The following is a 20,642-nucleotide window of genomic DNA, read 5'->3' as shown; positions in this document are numbered from 1 at the left end:
TGTAGCAGCTGGTCCCCTGGCTGTCAGCAGCTATGTGACAGAATGCTCCTGCATCTGGTCACACATAAACACACATGTGCTGAAACACAGTTCAGTGTGACCTATAAAGCCTCATTGGGAGCTCCTGTTTGGTAGGAATGCTCACACTCATGTGAGTTTACACCTTAATGACTTTAACAGAGAGAAAGAGAGGGAACACAAAGGGAGCTCAAATGTTGACAAGAGTAGCCGGACATTGAGGGGGGAATAAGGACAGGATTAAAATGAGCAATGTTTGGCCGTCTGACACAGGAAATTTCCCTCTCCGCCCCAGTTGGTCAGCGTTGGCATCAGGAGGCATTGGAGTCCACTTCCTGCTCACTCACTGTGTGGGCTGAAATGGCGTTAGGTGTGTTTGTACGGTCAGGATCACAAGAATTGCTGCTGTTTAGATGCTCATGCTGTCGCTGAGCTGGTGTTCCTCCTCAAAGTGTTAACGTGTTAGAAATCGAGCGCTGCAGGAGCAGAGTTGATGGATACAACCGAGAGCTGAATAACGTTTTTAGGTGACAGAAATTTAACTCACTGTGAAATGGTTAAAGTCGTAGCTGACAGACAGTAAACTCACAGAATGAAAAACCAGTGGTTGCGACGTGTAAATCACAAAGTATACACGCCCTAAAGCACACCCTACTTTATGTTTTATTTTATTGTCAATGGGACCATGATTGACTGTATTAACATCATGCTGAAGACTTGGAACTAGACCATAAGTTCAAGTTTACAACATTTGCTGAGGGAATAAATCATGTGAGAAGTAGCGTTGTTTTCTCCTAATCTTTACAGAAGTCAGTACAAGTAGTCTCCCCCTGATGGACAATAGAAAGAGTGAACTTTTAAGTCTGACTGTTTCCCTTTTTAGAACCTAAGGTTTCTAGCTGTTTTCATACTGGCTCTTTTAAAATGAGAGTAAATTATTTAGACGCAGGCGTCTGGGCCGTGCACAATTCAGTGTCATTTAAGATGCAGAGATGCTGTTTTATATGTACAGTATTTGCTGAAAAATAATACTCGTAGCAGATCCTTGTTATTTTAAAGGTTTCAGGGCTAGGAATAGCAACTCTGAGTCGTTGAAGTCTTTCAACATGTTTTCAGATCAGCGCTATTAGTAATCCTACATAATCACTTCGTCTCTTGTTGCAAAAGGGAATGTGATGTGAGAAACTGTCGGGCGAAAAGGGGGGAGTGAAACGGAAACTGCAAATTAGACAGAAACACGGAGAGATGAAGAGATGCCAGATCATTAACACTGAAAGATTCAGTAGTTAGTTATATATATGACACTATTCACGTTAGACATTATACTACATGTGCATGGCACTTTGCTGTATTTTTCCTTTTCCTTTTAATGACCACCATAATTAACTGATGTCAGAGTACAAAATAGATACCGGGATGAATTAAATTAAATATTCAACAATATCTCTGATAATGCATTATATGCTGCTGTACTTACGTGTAATGATATATTATATATTGCCCTACATAGAACTGTAAGATATTCATCTATTATTTACTCTTCCTTTTGTTGAGAAAAAAAACATTTTAAATAAATATCATTGGTGAATGAAACCGACCACAACAGGCGCAAAAAAAATGACAGCGGAATGATTACACCAATGAAGCACTGGTCAGCCTGAGTCCGCTCCGCACCACACACATTCTTTGAAGAATAACAACAAAGAGGCAAATAATCATGTAGAAGCAGAGGCGCTCTGCAGTGAGCATCCTTGAGAGGGTAACAATCTGACCCACAACTGTCATGGAGCATTAGGCCAAATTGGGAGAAACGTCTTCAGCAATGCCAACACACATGCTCACACGCAGGCTGTTCAAGCACACGGACACAACACACACACACACAGAGGCACATGGATACTCGGGCATTTTGACTCAACAAAATATAATAGAGAAAATATATGCAGAATCACATTCATGTACACAGTTGCATTAAACTGTCCATGACTCAACGCAGCTTTACCGACCACAGGCTTTTATTCTAGAGATTAAAGAATAAAATAGGGGGAGAGCAGGAAATGCCAGGAACGGACACGCTTTTCTTTTTCCATCGCTCCGGCGACCGGGCAATAGGAGAGAGACTTTCATAGATGTATCAGCCTCCCGCATGCAGCAGTGGCCAAGCATGTTCGTATATATCGTGAATGAGTGGAAAGCCGGAAACTTTGGTTCGGAGCACAAAGGCCACCGTGCCTGAAACTGTAGAAGTCCGCAAGCGTCTACAGAGAGGCTGTTGGCGAGGGCACGAAGTCACCGCGGCATCATGTTACACGGCGCTGTGCACGTGTCCTGAAACACATTAAAACATTCCCCTTTTTTTCCCCCCTTGCTGAAGTCCAATTGTTCTCTTTTTTTTTTTTCTTCTTCACTATCACTGACTCTGAATCCGACTGTCGCCATCTTCACACTTTTAGGTTTCTCTCTGACAGGTAAAAAAATCAGCAGGTTACTTCTGAGTAAACCAAGGCAATTTGTGTGGCTATGTGCTTGAGCTTAAGTCAGGTTCACTTTCTTAATATAGAGTTGTGACATGCGAAACTGCAGCAGCTGATTATATATAATTAATAATAATAAACAATTTAAACATATAGTGTCGTTGGTGATAGGAAAGAAAATGCGTCCGATGTCATTATGTTTCACACCATCAAACTCTCCCTTTCCTCCTCTCTCTCTTCTTCACTCTGTCCTTCCCGTCTCTCCTCTCTGTTTTCATTTCCATGACACATGAAGCGCCGTGGGGTTTCGGATCTCCTTGCCGCATTGACCTCGTGTGTCAGCATGCTTTCCATGCTTAAATCCTCATCGGGTATCTGAGGCCGTGAGGTCAAATCTCAGTGACATATCTGCCTCGTTAGGTCCTTGATGACGAGCTGTCTAACTTTGCGGTAAAACCATTTCCTCTTAGCAGGCCAGTGGTGTCAATTGACTGGACTCTCCTTTGTAGGGATGCGTTCTATTTGTGTCGAGGTGAGTAGAGAAAACCAGAGCAGTATTTTTTTTTTCTTTCCCGGGGAAGGTCAGTTTGCTTTCAGTTAACAGAGTAGTTGTCCCTTCTCACACAAAGGGAAGTAATTCACAGCGTACGATCTTATGTGAAAGTCACTCTTCAGCAGGTGTGGCTGTATTCATTTGCTGCTGTCCCGTCCGGCTGAAGGTTGCGCTGAATCCAGCTGGAAAGCGGGATTTGAACAGACAAGCTTGAGATTTCAGCCAGAGGTTTGCCTCTAACAGGCAAGATAACAAAGTTGGCTTTTCCCTTCTGCATCTTCTATCCGTCCTGCCGAAGGACCGAGGATTAAGGCTCAGCGCCTCCCGCCTTCTTCAGGCACAGTGGTTTGCTTTTTTATGGAAAGGGAGTGGCCCCCATTTATTAACTGGTCTGTCAGTCTGAGTTAGACGGTACTCTCATTCTTATTCTGTCTCGATGTTCTTTAGGATCTTATAGACATTAACAGAGGGATCCATTTGTGAGGCGCACGTTAAACAGACACGCACATTTGTCCTGACTTTCACGTTTTGTCAGGGTCAGCAGTGATGTATCACTGTTGTGTCGTACCACGATTTGTTGGATTTAGTGTGCGATGTACAGTGTCTGTTGAAGGAATCAAAATGTCAAACAGAAAACACTGAGATAAGCAAAAATTGGATTTTATACTACTTGTTTGTTAGTATCTTCGCTGTTAGAACCTTTTGCAGTTGTAGCTTCACTTTACGAGCAAGTGCAATAAATGTTAAAAAGCAGGATTTGAATATGACAAATGTATCCCCTAAATCCATACAACCATATAAATATGTATTATTTCAAGAGTCCTTGACAATTCAAAAATGAGACAATATCATTTCAGTCAAGAAGTACCAATAGCCACACTACAAAGGAAGGATAAAACATTCGGACAAAAGGACCAGAACAAACACTTCACTTTATCCCGTTGCCTTTGTTGTTGTTTACTCCCGTCTTAAACCTGTATTTGTGTGGGGAAAAAAGTGAGAACTGTGTTTTTCACCTTCACCAGCAGCATTCTAGTTGTTGTAGCTCAGTCGCTCCAGCCAATGTTCAATGACTATTTTTTGTTAGTTAGCTTCTTGTCAGACATTTCTAGCTTCTCATCTTTTCCTGCTCAACCGTGGCAAAGGGATGGGCGTCATCCGTCTTTTGTGCGTAGATATAATAGGTCCTATTTGTCTGGGTCAAACTGTATGAAGAGGCATAATCTCTGAGATTAATTCCCAAAATAGGATTTACAAAGCTGCTGTCAACCCTCCTATGCATGTGTCTGTAGCATTTGAAGCCACAGTTGGCTTCGATATTTTGCATACGTATCAAGAGCGAAAAATGTTTTACGGTTTTGACAATGGATTTTGACTATTCAGTACTTCTGCAAAATAATTATTATTATTTATTAGTAATGAGTAATTTGTATTTGCAAAAAATGAGAATGACAGAATGCATGGATAGATGTACAACCACGCTAGAAAGAACAGCAAGGAGGTATGGCGCCAAAGACAAAACTAAAAATACATAACGCGGCACAGGAACAAATCAAAGACGTTTAATATCTTTATAACACAATAAAGTAAATGGAGGAGTATTTATTATAATTTTATCAAATGATGCAGATTTTTGTCATTACCATCTCATATCCCGAAGGGAAAAAAAAGTTCACAATAAAAACAAAAACGAGGCAGCGCATTTTCCTAGTCTCACAGCTGTAAAGAGATTAGGGTTAGTAGTGCAATGTTGTCCGACGAATGTCAAACACCTTTGACTGAGGCAAACGGTTCGACTAAACGTCTTTCCTCTTGCTTCCTCCGCAGATCATTGCATATCAGCCGTACGGACTCTCTGTAGACTGGTGGGCATACGGAGTTCTGCTCTACGAAATGCTGGCCGGACAGGTGAGTGGTGCACACACACATAGTACCGCTCATGCAAATGCCTGCTTCATATTACGCTATGGCAGCTTTACACGGACACAACTTTGCTTATAGACATGCGCTCAGCCACATTATCCCACCTTCCCTCGCAGTCGGGCTCTGCACGGCCTTACATTCAGAGGTTCCCTTCCTGCCTTGTGTAAAAGCAGCTAAAGACAGGCTTTCCCTACGCGGAGAGGCCAGTGGAGTGGAAATGAGGGATAATTCACTTTATGGAACGTCAAAACACACATTATGGTTACTGATGATAACCGCCCACTGAGCAGGGGAAAAGCTGGGTCATCCACTTCACGTTCTGCTGCGAGCTCTTCCTGTGAAACATATCCTTAAAGAGCTCTAGCCTCTTTCTTCCCTTTGTTCTTTTCTCTCTCGGACTCACTGGGTTTAGTCTTCTCTCCTCTTTAGCTTTTTTTCCCTCCTGTATTTTTCATCTCTGGCACCCTATTTAGTCAAACCTGTGTCCCGTTTCCCTGCCCTCCCCATCGCCATTCATTATAGAAAACCATTTTTCACTTTGTTTGGTCAATTTGCCTGTCAAGTAAACAGAAAAGGAATGCACCCGTGCTGCATCCCTGCAGTGATGCCCATTACTCTAAGCTGAAAACGAGTTGCAGAGAGAACAGCGAGTGCGTGATGATGGATGCAAACCTCAGCCACTCTCAGTGTTCTCTCCGTCCTCCCCCAGCCTCCATTTGATGGCGAGGATGAAGACGAGCTGTTCCAGTCCATTATGGAGCACAACGTGTCCTACCCAAAGTCCATGTCCAAAGAAGCTGTCTCCATCTGCAAAGGGGTAGGTGGATGTTCTTTGGCATCAGTGAATAAATGTCTAACCTTTGTGAACCTGTTTTTGTCTTCAAGCAAAATCCCAAAACAAGAAAATTCATGCACTTCGTGAACTGTTGACATTGTACCTGCTGTCATTAACACAAAGCACAAAATGCCTTTAAACTGATATCCAAACCGCTTGTTCACTCTTTTGTCCGTTCAACTGTTACTCTTTCCACCTGAAACTTTTCCCAATTGTACAAGAATGTTTTAAATCAGCATTTTAGGATCTTTGTCTTTCGCGCTTTGCTGAAGCCAAATATAATTATTCTTGTTCTTGCTTAGTTCAAAACTGACAGACTGCATGACACATTGCTTGTAGGGTTCTACCGGAATTTAATTGCTAAGAGACACACTTTTGGATAGAGACCATTTTCCACTAACAACTCGTTTCTCCATATCAATAAGTTGTCTCCATAAGTTTTCTGCACAGTTGGTGGACCAAGTCCGACAGTCGACTAAAGCTCTCGTGTAATTAACACATTACTACATTAATACTACTCAGACCAAACAGAAACCAGAACCCTTCTGGTAGTCTTGGCCGAATGCTTATCAGACTGTTCATAGACATTAAACTCAGATCTTTGGCTGGTAAATATACAAAATAGGGAGAAATTTTGGCACTTTTACAGCACTTTTGCCTGAGGACTATTTCATCAATAAAACCAAGATAATTACTTTAAACACTTTCATAATGTGGTTCATGTTAGTAGGAACAGAGACTGTTGTTTCCTTTATATGTGCCTTATTTTCAGGTATTTTAAGTTTTCAAAACAAGCGTTTAATTGGGAGGGTGAGGGCGTTTCACTTTGTGTCTTTTTAATGGCTAGAGCCTCGTGTTCGCAGCAGGATGCTTCCTCGCAGCCGCTGACAGTCGTGCGAACGGACTGAAATCTGCAAATGACTCTTCTCTTCCTCGGCAACAGCTGTCTGATGTACTCTGCCAGTTGGATGCACTCTGCTAGTTCAGCTGTAGCCCAGTCTGCAGCCTGTATGTCCAAGGGGTTTGCCCCAGGAAAGCTGGCCTGCAAAAATCCTGCATGGAGTTATTCAACACTGAAACAATGAAAACATGTTTAAGCCTTTTTAGCATCATGGCAAATGTGAAAAGTGATTTCATATTGTTTTATATTTTAAATTTTATTTCCTTCAAAATGTTATTCAATATAAAACCAATAGTGCTTAATTATTCTGTAACTGCACACTTTTCTGCCGTTATACAAATACTAATACTAAATAATACCTAAACCTAAATTCAAAAGTAATGCTTTGTACCCCAAAATTAAGTTTGGTTAGGGTAGAATCTATTTAGATTTATGTTTTGGAATAGTTGGGATGGATTCAACAAAAGAAACAGTATATTGTATAATCAGATGTAGTACAAACATAGATGTGCCTTCTGTTGTGCTGTCAAACTACATTTTAGAGAGTGAGCATGATGGCAGAGCCAAGTGTCACGTATGATTGACAGCATGACGTTTCTCATGTGTGCGTTTGATAAGTTACTAAAGAGGAAGGCGCTTTTAATCTCCTTATCAACTCTTGCAAGTTGGCTTCCACATAATTGAGTAAGGACACATGTCATTGTCTGTAAGGTTTCCTTTTTTATTATCTTGTTTTGCTTTTAACAGGGTTCAAACTGTGTTCTTGTGCAGTCTGAGGTGCATTTGGAAGTGGAGGCCGTTCTTTGGGGACAGAAAAAGCAGCGGGAACAAGCAACAAAATACTATTTTATCGCTTTTTGGACTTTTTTTTTGATGTTTTGGAAACCAATGAAATGTGAAACCTGCATTTAACCCCCCCTCTACCCGGCCTTACCTAAGAGGAATCCCCACTGAATGTTCAAAAATTCCGGTCCTTCATTTTTCTTTCTTACTGTGAGCAGCTGATGACCAAACACCCATCCAAGCGTCTGGGCTGCGGCCCTGAGGGCGAGCGGGACATCAGAGAACACGCCTTCTTCAGACGCATCGACTGGGAGCGCCTCCAGAACAGGGAGATCCAGCCGCCCTTCAAGCCCAAAGTGGTAAGTGCTATGCAGGAACACTTGCACAGCAGGCAACCAACTTGCTTCGGGTTTCATTTACACCTCATAGTCTAAACGAAGTGTGATACAGCGTGGCGTTTGTAATCACGATGAGCACTCTCTCTCGATCGAGTTAAACCTTTGTTGAAATGAACCCTTTATACTTGTCTGTTCCCGTCGCTAAGGGAATGTTGATATTTTGAGCTATATTTTTATATAAATGCATGCCAGAAAGTGCAACAAAATTCTAGTTTAAAAATATATATTGATGAGGAACTAACAGGATAAAGAAATGATTATGTGTAAAGTACATTAGCAAATACATCATGATGTACATATAAAGACCTTCTCTAGAGAGATGAAAAATAGACTGCGTGGGCCAAAGAACAGACTGGAAAGTCAATACACAAAACTAACAGAAAAAACATCCTACCACATTTATGCTGTAGGCGCCACTTTGCCTCATTACCATCAGTATTGCATTTGTTCTCGCTTTGGCTTTACTGTAGATGTGTTTTTTAATTGGGCTAGAAGGAACGGAACAATCTTCTCGTCTTAGGCAATTAATCATCATCACTTTGTGCAATAAAATAATTTATACTTGAATTCAACGCACGCTTAAATGCTTTTCTTGAAAAATAATATCGGATGTCTACAGAAACACATTTCCATTTCATACTGATGAAGGCATGACAAATACAATTTTTTGTGAACCGCCTGCTTCTAAACAAACAAACACTGATGTGCTTATCACAACAAGACAAATCTGCTATGGCGAGACATCGTATGCCCCTCTTGAGTCCCTTGGGTAGAATTTGTTCTTGACTGTTTGTTTACGAATTGCAGCAGTACATTTGCCTTCAGTCTTATTTGTCATTTAAGGTTATCAGTCAAAACGTCTTGAGTGAATGTCCTTAAGTACAGTTAGTGTTTTTACCTTTTAGTGTTGGATTTAATTACCTTTAAATTTAGAAGACGCCAAAGCTCGACTACAGTATTAAAGTATACTCATACGTGATAAAGTTTAAGGATCTGTGACTAAACAGTGCCTAAATATATTTACAGAGCAGTAACAGATGAATCAGTAAATCAGACAAAAAGCCATAATGTCTTAAACACAAACTTTTTGGAATATAAATTATTTGGTTAAAATTACATTTGCACCAAAATATATCCTGTCTTTGTTTGTAATCAATGGACTTGGTTGGAATTTAATGGCTTGAAAAGCGTGTGCCTGAATCTGAACTAAACACACACACACACACGCGCGATTATCTACATATGGCACATTTTTTATGTCTGATCACTTTTCTCAAGGTTATCATCAACCTTTCCTCCAATCTCCTTTAGTGTATTTCACTTAATTACTCTAGTACTTCAAAATCCTTCATCTTAATATTCTCAAACTAGCCATGAAATGATCATCTGTCCCGAATATTTAAGTATAACATGGAACACTTAGAAGTTTTAACCTGCACAATTTATTACAGTGAAACCAAATTAACAGAAAAGTGAGGGCCGTCCACTTCCTCTCTTCCTCTTCTCTCTGTCAGACACAAACCTGTAGTATCCTCCCACACACACCCACAATCACACACACACTAACGCACTATTTTCATACTTAATGGTTTTGTTTTGTTGGTAAAGCTCAATGTAGTGCAAAGTGTATCTGCATTAACAATTACATGTAATAACGTCTGAAGCTTCTCATGAAAATGTAATCTAGTTGTGAAAGTTTGCATCAGTCATCATGCCTAGTTTCCTGCATGCAGGTACGTGAGGAGACCTCTCTTTTGTAATTTAGGGGATTTCTTCAGCAAATTATTCACTTACTTACTCACTACTTATTTCATTGTGGACAATGGTGGCTTTTTTGGAAGTGTTTCATGGAATCGTACCGTTGCTTTTGATTTTGATTGTTTATCAATCTTGGATTTACTATAATTATATACAGAAACATTTAGCTAGAGGCAGTACACATCAAGAACGCTTTGCTGTCCAGTGGCTTATCTGGGACTTGTGTGAGGCTACAATATCATTTTATTCCACCACTATTGCAAAGGTATCACACAATCACCACACATCTCATAGCACGTATGTGCTAAACAAGCACTTACATATTTACCAGACCTACAATATTTGATCACAGTAGGTCTCATAGAATAAAGGCGACTGTATTACACAGGATACCATTAATATTGTGTAGAAATAGCTGATGTAATCTGACCACAGTCCTTTACAACATTCCCATTAAAATCTGCTGACAGTGTTTACAATGTCTCTAAAGAATGTGAGACACAAGAAGCAAGTAATACCTTTAGTGTACTGAGTCAGAGTCTGAAGTGATTCCACACTGACATCACGACCCTGCACAATCTTTGTTAAATAATTTAATAAATTGGGGGCTTTACTCAATAAAAAGAAACATTACATTAAAAATAGCCTCATGTCGCACTGATGTGCAGTGTAATACTGCCTTGACAGGACCGTCTTCTGTAGAGTCAAAACACAGCTGCAGGTGCAGGCTCCTGATGGCATTTGTTTTGGAGGCCATTAATGTAACACACATGTATTATGAAAGCTTATGTGTGTGTGTGTGTGTGTGTGTGTGTGTGTGTGTGTGTGTGTGTGTGTGTGTGTGTGTGTGTGTGTGTGTGTGTTTGGATGGGAGGGGGGGGGGGGGGGGTATCCTTTACACATTCCGTTTAAATATTGTAGTTCCTTTCTGTTTCACCCTCAAGGGCTCCAGTTCCTTTAATAAGGGGAATCTTGTGAGTCTTTGTCCCGCTCTGCGCTTTGTGTAAGTGTGTGAGCAAAAGTATGTGTGTGAGAAGGTTCAAGAAGGTGAGGGATCACAGAGATTGAAAAAAGCAAAGGAGGAATATTTCCTTGCATGTATACCTCGTTACTGTGTCTATTTTCCACAAATGTGTGTGTTTGGGGGGAGGGGGGTTATCAAGGAAAGCTTCTGTGCTCGTCTATGTCCATGCTGAAGTTCAAGGGAGGTGGATGGATGAAAATGTGCACGTGCTTTTGCAAAGCGCATGCCTGCATCGGTCTGGTTGTCAGTGAAAGACGAGGGTCTCTTTTACCATAATGTCTACATAGCGAGCCATCATGTCCATCTGTTTCTGAGCCCATTACCATCCAATGGCTGTCTCTCTGTACCTCCTCCCACCCATCACTACGTCTAACCCAGCTACTCAAATCCACTGTTCCTTTCTCCCATCCCCGCTCAATCTCCCTTCATCCGCCTGTGACAGCTGTGGAATTGCAATCAATAAGCTGACTGCACCCAGCTGAGACATTGAAAGCAGTATCTAAAGGACCAGGGCTCCAGGAGGACGATGCAGTGTGTATGTGTTAGAACGAGTGTCAGTGCAGGCCGACTTACTGTTGATCTATTAGGAGATTTTTAATCTATTTCTTTTCTTTTCTATTTATTTCCAAAGTGTGAGTCATGACCGCCATTTTCCTAGAATCTGTGGTTCATTTCTCAACACAGGCAGAGTTTATGTGTGAAAGACCCAATTTCTATTTGCTTTGCGGTTTGTGTACATCTCGTCTCATTACAAATGAATCAATCATCTTTTTCATCTGTGTGGATGCCAAAGAAGTGGTCAGGCAAGGTTCCATTCTATAGCTTTCTGCAGTAAACAATGCCCAGATGTAACATTTGTACTGTTACTGCATGTGTTACCTGTATTTAGAATATATTTGTTTCTGTTAAATAATCAAAAACTATATATTCAGTTAAATAACTGATGCACATCGATAATTCGTTCACCTCTAACGACAATGGAAAAATGAGTTAAATCTAAGCAAGGTATCGATGAGATTATGAGGAGCACATATTCTGATGCCAGAGACTTTCAGCATAGAGAGAGGAAGAGACGGGGGGGACAGAGAGTCATGGCACTACTCTAATCACAGGCAGCCACTCAATTAGCATCCTCAGCAGCTGAGCGTACTTTTCATATGCTCGAGTGCAGAGCCGTGCGCGTCTACATGGGCACAGAAAGAGACAGAGAGAGAAAGGTTAAAGATGAGGGGAAGTAGGTCAGAAACCCATGTAGAGACTCAGTCTCCAGGAATGGGAGGATGTATCATAATGGCATAATAGCGTTTGCTCTTTGAAACTTCGAGTAAGGAATCAGAGATGTGAGACCAGTTCTGCACTTGTGAAAAGGCCACGCTTCTAGAAATGACAGAGGCGGTGCAGATTTCATGTTCATGGTTTTCTTCTTGTTGAACTGGTCTTTTTTGAGCTTCATTTTTCTTTATCATGTGGGAGCAGCTCGGAAATAGTCTCACGGTCCTGTATTTGGGATCTAAAGCTCTTTCGTAACATTCAGCCACGTGAGAAGTGAACGCAACACTTCACTTCACCTTACTTTTAAAAGAAAATATGAATCAAATAAAGATAAATTAAGCTTGGTGTCAAATATTATGAAAAACTGCTTTTAACACTGTTGGGAGTGTTGCTTGAGATCAGAGGCAATGGTGTCAGGAGGAGTAACTGTTGTGTGATGCATAAAGGCACATCCTGGGTCCGGCAATCATGGAGGTGGAGGACTGAGTGAAAAATGGGCGATGGATGGTCACTGATGGATAGAGGAAGACGAGGATACGGAAGGATGCCGCAGTTGAAGGATGCTGGCGATTAGCCGTCAGCTATCAGCTGTGTGGGTCCTGTCTTCTATCCACTCAGACAGGGTGGCAGTGGTTTGGAGTGTCAGGGACAATAGGGAGAACATTTTATTCTGGGAAAAAAACTCCCCCACAGACTCTAGAATGTCAGTGTCTCCATGTGTTTTTGGTCTGCTGCGTCCACTTCCATTGGATCACCTGACAAGTGTTGTCTGGCATCACCAATGCAAAATAGTAGAAGAAGAAATATAGCAGCAGAAGAAGTTAGTCCGTAGATGTCAAGAGGGTTTCACACAAAGCAGTGAAAAGTAAAACGTCTTCTACTTGGCTAAATTGATAAAATCATATAATTTTTGAAAATCATTTTTTTGCAAAAAACAGATATCCAGATTCAACAATCTGTCATGGTTGAAACAGGAAATTAATTTACCTTCAAGTCCTATATAAGATTTCTCAAGTGGCCGTTACGCAAACTAAATAAAAAGCTGATTTTTCAGTATGTTAATATTCAAACCTTCATGCTGTATATTTATAGTACCTGCAACTGTGATGTTATGTTTGGTGTAATAAGGCCTTTGCAGTCACAACCGCTCTGAGTTAAATGCATCAGTGTTTATTTCTGTCTCAACAGTGCCAAAGGTGCCACAGTCTCCATCTTGATTTCTTTCTTTTAAAGCCCAGTTGCATTTGGCTTCAGAGAGTCGTTTTTTGTTAGATCCAGCTGCAGAGCAGCTCCCAAGGAATGTGGAAGCTCATTATATTGTGCACTGGGTCTCAGCCTTTAGTATTTGGTTAGGTGTATGTCTGCGTGTGCGGGTGAATGCATGCTTCCATCTAGTTAAGCCCGGTGTGTAGGAGGACTAACTGATGAGGATGGATTAGCATGTCATGTACAGCCTTTCTATTTTTTGCTCGCTCCCTCTTTCTCTTGTACGCCGTCTCATTTATTCTCCAGTAACGACAGGAGAATTTGTTAGAAGGGACCAAGTATTTTCTCCAACGGTAACAACGGAGCATTACTCGCCTCACTAATCCTCTTGGTAGGTCAGCCAGCCGGCTGTAGCCCTTCGGTCGGAGAGCCTGGAGTTAACACACCACGTGGAGATGACATGGAAAGAGGCATCTTTATGTCCAAAGCTTGACGGACTGGTGACTGGTGACAGCTGCGTGTGTTCGGGGAGAGGAGCGGAGGGGAAGGAACGCAGCTCCGTGGGGGGGGATGATGGTCCGGGGGGGCTGAGACAGGCTTTTCCCAGCATCACGTGCTGTTTCATGTCAGACAGGAAGTCTGTCATCCACTTGCAGGTGGAGTCGGGCACGTGCAGCTGAGAGAGCTGTAACGTCCTTCTCTCCTCAGGTGGACATTATTCATCATTCCACCAGGACGATATATGTTGCTGCTGTGTCAACGCTCTGCAACTGCTATAATGCACCTTTAAAGCGCACATTTAGTCATTTATGTTAGTGGCAAAATGTGATGCACACCATCTCCGAGCAAATGATGACCTCCCTTTGCTGAGAAATTAACATTTGTAATAACATACTGATCAACTTTTTTATCATCTTGTTGCAGCTTGATGCTCCAGTGTTTTTAGTTCAAAGAATCATTCGAAGACGATTTGTTTTGAGGGCCAAAGGCACAAAAGTATGTATGTGTAACGCGTGGGCCGAGATAAAGGGACATCACAACACATGTTTGGAGATCCTGAGCAAATAGCTTACCTTGTTGCAGAGGGCCCTGATTTATTGAATCAAATCTAGACCAGCGTAATGTAGTGCATGTGGTGCGTAGCATGTAATCAGATGTAGTTAGTCTTCTACTGCATATAGCAGTGGGAAAGGTGAGGGATGAGGTATGAAATATTCTTACATTTTTAGGAAGGTGTAATTTAATTAGTTGACTTGATGTGGGAGAGACACAGAGAGGTCTTGCAGCTTGTAGCTGCCCGACGTAATTTTATTTATAAAAAACAAAGTGAGCTGGATGTCTTTTGGGTGCCCTCACCCCGTATCTTGCATTCTTCACATTGTGTTACTCACCTTTCATCTGAACGTCTCCTCCATCTGTGTCTCTTTTCTACAGTGCGGCAAAGGAGCAGAGAACTTCGACAAGTTCTTCACGCGCACTCAGCCGCAGCTCACACCGCCAGATGAGCTGGTCATCGCCAACATCGACCAGGCCGAGTTTGCAGGGTTCTCTTTCATCAACCCACAGTTTGTGAACCCGGTGCTCGTTAACAGCCTATGAGAGGGATGAGGAAACCTCCCCGAAGAGCCTCTCTGCCGCCCACTTAAAGCATCTGCCAACCTGACATCCGACCACAACTTGATCTAGGACCCGCTAGGAGTCTTTATGTATTAGTTTTATTTTAAGCAGCGTTCTAGGGCATGCATATTATAGAGTATTTTCATTATAATAGGTTTCTTTTGTCTAACAATGAGCAGGATGTCTTCCTTATTGCTGCCAGTTGTATCGAAGGTTTGCCACGACGGATGGGAAGCTTTATGTACCCATTAATCCATGCCTATATGTGGTGTGAAAAAGGTACTATTAAAGGGGCATTCAGCAACGATACCATTTTAGGCATGGATTAAGTGATTCTGGAAAAGAGATTCATACCTACAAATCTCAACGGATAAACATTATGTTCAACAGATCCAGCTTGTGGGTCACAGTTTGTTTCCATAATCATACCAATGCATATGTTGTGTGGTGACCTGAAAAACACTGGCCAAATATGAAGGAGAGGTGGTGCAGGCGTTGAAACAGCACCTCGTGAGTCAATGTTCCCTGCATCATGTTTACAGTTTTCTTCCCCTTGGATCTTATGGTGACGCTATAAAATTAGTACAATTTGATCTCCGCCAGTATGAAATCAACTAAAACAACAGACAGGTAATTGGATGACGGGCTGCTTGTCACAATAATAATGTGTGAGACACTTTGGTATGAAAGTGTATCAGCGTGGCTTCCAAGTCCCAGTTTGTTGGGCAGTGTGACCTGCTTTTAGTAACAATTCACATTTATTTTCTAGCCCTTAATTAAGCTGCAGATTGTATACTTACTTCCCTTGTCAATAATTTAGTGGGCACTATGTGAACACACAGTAATCATTTTAGTATGTGGGCAGTGGCAGAACATTATTATATCTTGACTTTAGGAAAAATATCAAAGCTAAAACGTTTACAGTTTGTAATGTTTTAACCAATGTCTGTTTACTTTGCTATGCCTGTGATTTCAATTGGTCATATACGTCCCAACAGAAGCAGTAAATTTGATTTTTTTTAATATTATATGATATAATTGTGTATTAACCGTCCAATGTTATCTTTCATACAGTATCATGTGAAGATGAAACACATTTCCTAGGTTTCTTAGTAACTTAAACTGCAAATCAAAAGGAGCATTTCTTCTAAAAAAAAAAAAAACGCTTTGTTGTCCTGGAAACAAACTCATCCTTCATTACGAGTGTGTCAGCACAATCCTCATTAGTGAAATCATCGGTTTGCATTTGTGTTCATTTCTTTCAATGTCTTTGGAAATAGATTTGTCCTAACTCCCCTCCTTTTTGGTGAACTCATACTTATTTTTTCCATTAGATCAGATAGTCATTGTGTCAGAACTCAACCACTAAAATAACCAGGAATTATTTTAAGAGTACAGGAAGTTATAGTTTTTATACACCTGAATGTGTTTTAAATTCAATATTTGTATGTGGAGACAAATGAAACAACTAAGAAATTAACCCAGTACTGATCAACCTGATGTCTTTAACAGACATTTCTATGTTCTTTATTCACATTCAATGATTTTGACTGCAAATTGTGTGTTAATTGGATGCGTGTCTGGCTGTTGACCGTCCCTCTGTATCTGCATGGTTCATGCACGTGATTGGCTCAAGACCGCATGCTACAAAGTATAAAAGCCCAGAGAGTTATGGAAGCTTTTCAGGAAGCTATGAAGTGTCAAAGGGAAGCACAGCGTTCTATTCTCAGAAGACATATTTTTCAACACAAAGCAACTTAAGAGTGCTGATTTTAGACCAGCTAGACTCTTTAAGAGACGATTGCCGGATGTGGTAACCACAAATCAAAATTCGAGTGTCGATCACACGCACTTGCAACAGTATTGAAACACAAAAATCCCACCAGAAATGTGTGAAAAACAACAGCCATTTTTACAAAATAATACAGATCGCTTACGAACATGAGAGTTTATTAATCTCAAGAGAAACTAATATCAAAGCTACTTTTTAAAACACGTTCCTGAGACGAGGTCCATGGTTCCAGTAGTCTGTTCTGTGGAACCTTACGGCCTTGGTCCCTGCTTCCTCTTTAGGGCGATACGGAACATTGAATCCAGATCAGTGGAGAGTTGTGACAGCTCGTCGATAGACCAGCGGGACCACGCACTCTTTGGTGTCTCATGAATGGATTTTTCTTGTAATAATCATGTTGTGTTGTAAAATGTTATGTTCGTTTGTTTGTTTCCTTTTGCTGTTTGTTGTCGCAGTCGGTGTTGTTGGTTTTATTTCTCCGGCTTCTGCTTAGAAATTCTGGGGTGTTTCAAATCACATTATAAAACCCACATCTAACTTAAACAGATAGGCATAAGACTTTTGAAATGTTTGTACATTTTTTCTTTCCATGTGTTTCTAAGAGTCGATCTCTCCTACCGTGTTTCCTATAGTATATATTTAACCCCATGCATGTGCCAAACCTGGAGATTGCCAGAACCTGTCAGTAGCAGCGTTGCACTAGCTGTAGTCATTTGGATGACTTCTTCTCCGACGCACGTCCTTGTGCAGGCTGAGACCTGCCTGAAGCTACACCTGCTGTACACTCTGTTGGCCACATAACATATAGCATGCTGCCATGAGTATACCAGTGCACATTGTGTCAGTACGCTTTACAATTCCAGTCAGTTTAATAAACGACATCATGCACGGTACTAGATTTTCCTGCCTCTCTAGCCTCGGGCAGAATTGTGTCTGAAAAATACAGTGCAACTAGTGGAATATTGGATTTAACACCGAAGTGAGAGAGAAATATTCCATGTAGATCCTCAACAGTCTTGCCTGAGCCTATCTTGCACCTCTGAATGGGCCGAATGAATAGAGCCATCCCTTCAATAGAATGTCTTACTTTCCAAACTTAATGTTTTCAAAAAAGCTACAGTTAATGTGAGCATTAAAAAAACAATGACTTGCTCTTCCCTTGGGTGCCTTTCCCAACTTGAACAGATAAACCTTTCATTCTTCTTAATCTTCATTGTCCTTGCTCTGATCTAAACTCTCAACTTAATATTTACGCAATACCTCTACCCTACTTACTATATGGCCTAAAAACAGGCCGCGTTCAGTTTTTACGTCAGCCACATCTCTCACATGAATGAGTGTGAATAAAAGCGAGTGAGGAAAAACTATGTACGCTCGGTTCAACCCAACGCTCCATCATCTGGTCTGTAAAACTGAATTTTAAGCCCATTTTGTTGACTGACGCAAATAACCTTTAGAGCCGTAAAACTACAGCTTGACTCATCCCCGAGTGTGCGTGCTTTACCTTTACCTCCCTGTGCCTATCAATGACCGGTTAAGTGAGCTATTGAATACATGTTGATCTCTGGGGACTGAAGGAACAATGTACCGGTGATGGATCGGATTTAGTTGAATAAATGAGCAAAAGGATGGATGATGATGGCTTGTTTGGAGGATGACCCCTGTGCCTCGTCGCGTTGAACTGCCCCTCCTCCGTCTTCTCTTCACCTCGTGTAATCCACCTGTTCCTCTATTCCTCAGTGCCTGGTGCCCGGTCAATCCATCATTTTAGTCCACAGCGTCCTCCTCTTCTCACCCTTTAAACACCATCAGGTCGGGAAAACAATTTGAGCTATTCCATCCACGCTGTTCAGCATCAGTCCCCCGCATCCTCCTCTATGACTGTTCCCCAAATGCACCACGAGGAAGGAGTTGGCCAAATGTATTTGGGGTTTTAATTTGTTTACATTCTATTTGATGCCCTCACCTTTGTGTTATTAATTTCATTAATTAGGATGGCCAGAGGATAATTAATTCACCTGTTAAATGTAAAGATTTGATCTTTAATTGGAGGTCTGGTATGATTTGTTGTTTTTTCCTTTTAGGTTCCCAAATGCTTTTGATGAGGCATGTTTTTCTCCTTTTTGTAATTCGCCATTACTCTCCGCTGTGTTCTGTTTGCTGTGAAATGAATGAGTTGAGGTGAGCTGCCATCTTTTGGGCCGAACAGAGCACAGGATCAACGATGTGCTGCCTTATCCCTCAACGCATACAGCAACATGGTCTCCAACTCTCCCGTCTAGCTCATTTATTATCTCAGCATCCCTGTCCATGTACATAAATGACTTACAATAGATACCTTCCTAGACTGTAAAACAAAGAATATATTGTATTTTGCAAATGGTGTATGTTTGTTTACTCCCCATGTCAGCCTAAAACCTTTAAAACGAGTCTGAGCTAATTACCTTGTAATTGATTGTGTCATTTGTACCTAATGTATGATAATGCAAATAAATAAAGAAAGGAACATTAGAATCATTCTTCTGAAAGTGAGATTTTTGAGTTTTTTTGCTGCCACTTGTGAACTTGAAAGGAATCGCCCCCCCTAATCTAATAAGAAAACAGACTGTATGTGGCTTCCCTACTCCATATGTTGGTGCAGAGGAGAGCTGATCCATTTTCAGAGATTACACCTTACGCGTTACAGTGACATCTGAATTCAAACGGTACAAAACGCTACAAAAAACATAACTAAATAAAGGAAGATAATACACTCTTCCTTGATTTTATTGTAAAATACACTGAATCCTTTCGATTAGATGGATGGATTTTTTTGTCAAACACAAAACTTCTATAGGAGTGGGTGTTTCTCTGCATCGTAGCGATCACGCAGCGTATGGATGTGCGAGTGCTCTCCTAGACGTTTGCAGAGGTGTCAGTTTGTGTGGGGGCGGGCAATCGATCCCGCGTTTGTTCCAGGCTTCTTCATTAGTTGGCGGGTTGAGCTTTAGTCGTGCTGAAGCTAGAGCGGAGTTAGAAATGAAAGACAATAGTGTATCACTCACCGCACGACAGCCCGTTTGCCTGACTAATGGGGCCTGGTTGCTTCCAGAAGTTACGCTTTGAGCCACCAGCGCCTTTCCTTTTTCAGCCCATTCAGTGTCCATGCTGAACTTTGCCAGTATTAGACCCATCATCACCTAGTTATGTGTCACAACGCACAGGCGATGGATGAAGTGTTTCTTAACAAGCGAACAGATCAGTATTTTCACGAAGCACAATCGGCAGCTGTGAGCAAAATTTTCTCATAATCAGCAAGATACTTTCCAAGTAGCTTCACAGAATAGGTCAAGTAAAGATAAACAATGATGCTGAAAGAAAACAAGAAACCAGTTGTTCCCCGTTATTGTATTGATTGGAAAAAGGTTTTCCACTGACTGCCCCTTACATTACCTCAGACACAATGCACCTGATAGCTTCCATCTACCCCACTGACAACGGCCCATAATTAGTGCTCCTTGCTGGCACGCAGCCGATGTCCTAAACGGTGGCAGCGCAGAGGTTCGTGGCTGTTTTACAAAGTTTTTAATCCTCTTCTAGTGGTAAAAGTCAAATATCCCTGAGGGATCACGCGTACTTGAAGAGGAGCATTAAGGGGGATCAATGGGGAGATCGCTCTACTGGCCTCTTTCATTTATAGGCAGCGTGGAGCTGACAGTGACGTCAACCTTTGGTTGGTTGACTGTTGTTTTGTAAAGTCTTAAGTTCAACATTTTGACTATCGCCGTCTTGGCTTTTGGCTGCCGACATGCTATATTTTGAGATCTGACAGGAGGTGGAGCTATGTACAAACGAATACTGAATAAGACTGTTCTAGGCGACTGTTTAGACTTTAATGGAATGAAAACACACTGTGTGTCCAATGTCGTGACCAAGAGATCGCCGGCACCGGACAACGATGTAGTGTGCCAAATCAAATAAATGCTGATATAATATGCGATAATATTGTTTTTCCCTAGATGGCTGCCGTTATTCTAAAGAAGACCAGAACGGACAAACTAATCACTGGCTGCGTTCTCACGTTTTTGCGACACTTGTTGTCTGAGGTT

General features: G+C 41.4%; 1 protein-coding gene across 1 annotated transcript in view; it reads left to right on the top strand.

Moving 5' to 3' along the window:
- The window catches only part of prkcaa (protein kinase C, alpha, a), a 98,128-nt gene extending 79,057 nt beyond the window's left edge, over positions 1-19,071 (top strand). The window contains exons 14-17 of the mRNA XM_040186977.2: positions 4,873-4,953; positions 5,678-5,785; positions 7,706-7,846; positions 14,580-19,071. Coding sequence (XP_040042911.2) covers positions 4,873-4,953; positions 5,678-5,785; positions 7,706-7,846; positions 14,580-14,744 — 495 coding nt within the window. The 3' untranslated portion in view covers positions 14,745-19,071. The remainder of the gene's footprint in view (positions 1-4,872; positions 4,954-5,677; positions 5,786-7,705; positions 7,847-14,579) is intronic.
- The last annotated feature ends 1,571 nt before the right edge of the window (positions 19,072-20,642 follow it).

The sequence above is a fragment of the Gasterosteus aculeatus genome, chromosome 9 (genome assembly GCF_964276395.1).
Source record: "Gasterosteus aculeatus chromosome 9, fGasAcu3.hap1.1, whole genome shotgun sequence".
In the NCBI taxonomy this organism is placed as follows: domain Eukaryota; kingdom Metazoa; phylum Chordata; class Actinopteri; order Perciformes; family Gasterosteidae; genus Gasterosteus; species Gasterosteus aculeatus.
Note: the sequence above shows the minus strand (reverse complement) of the source record. Positions and strands in the feature narration are given on the sequence as shown.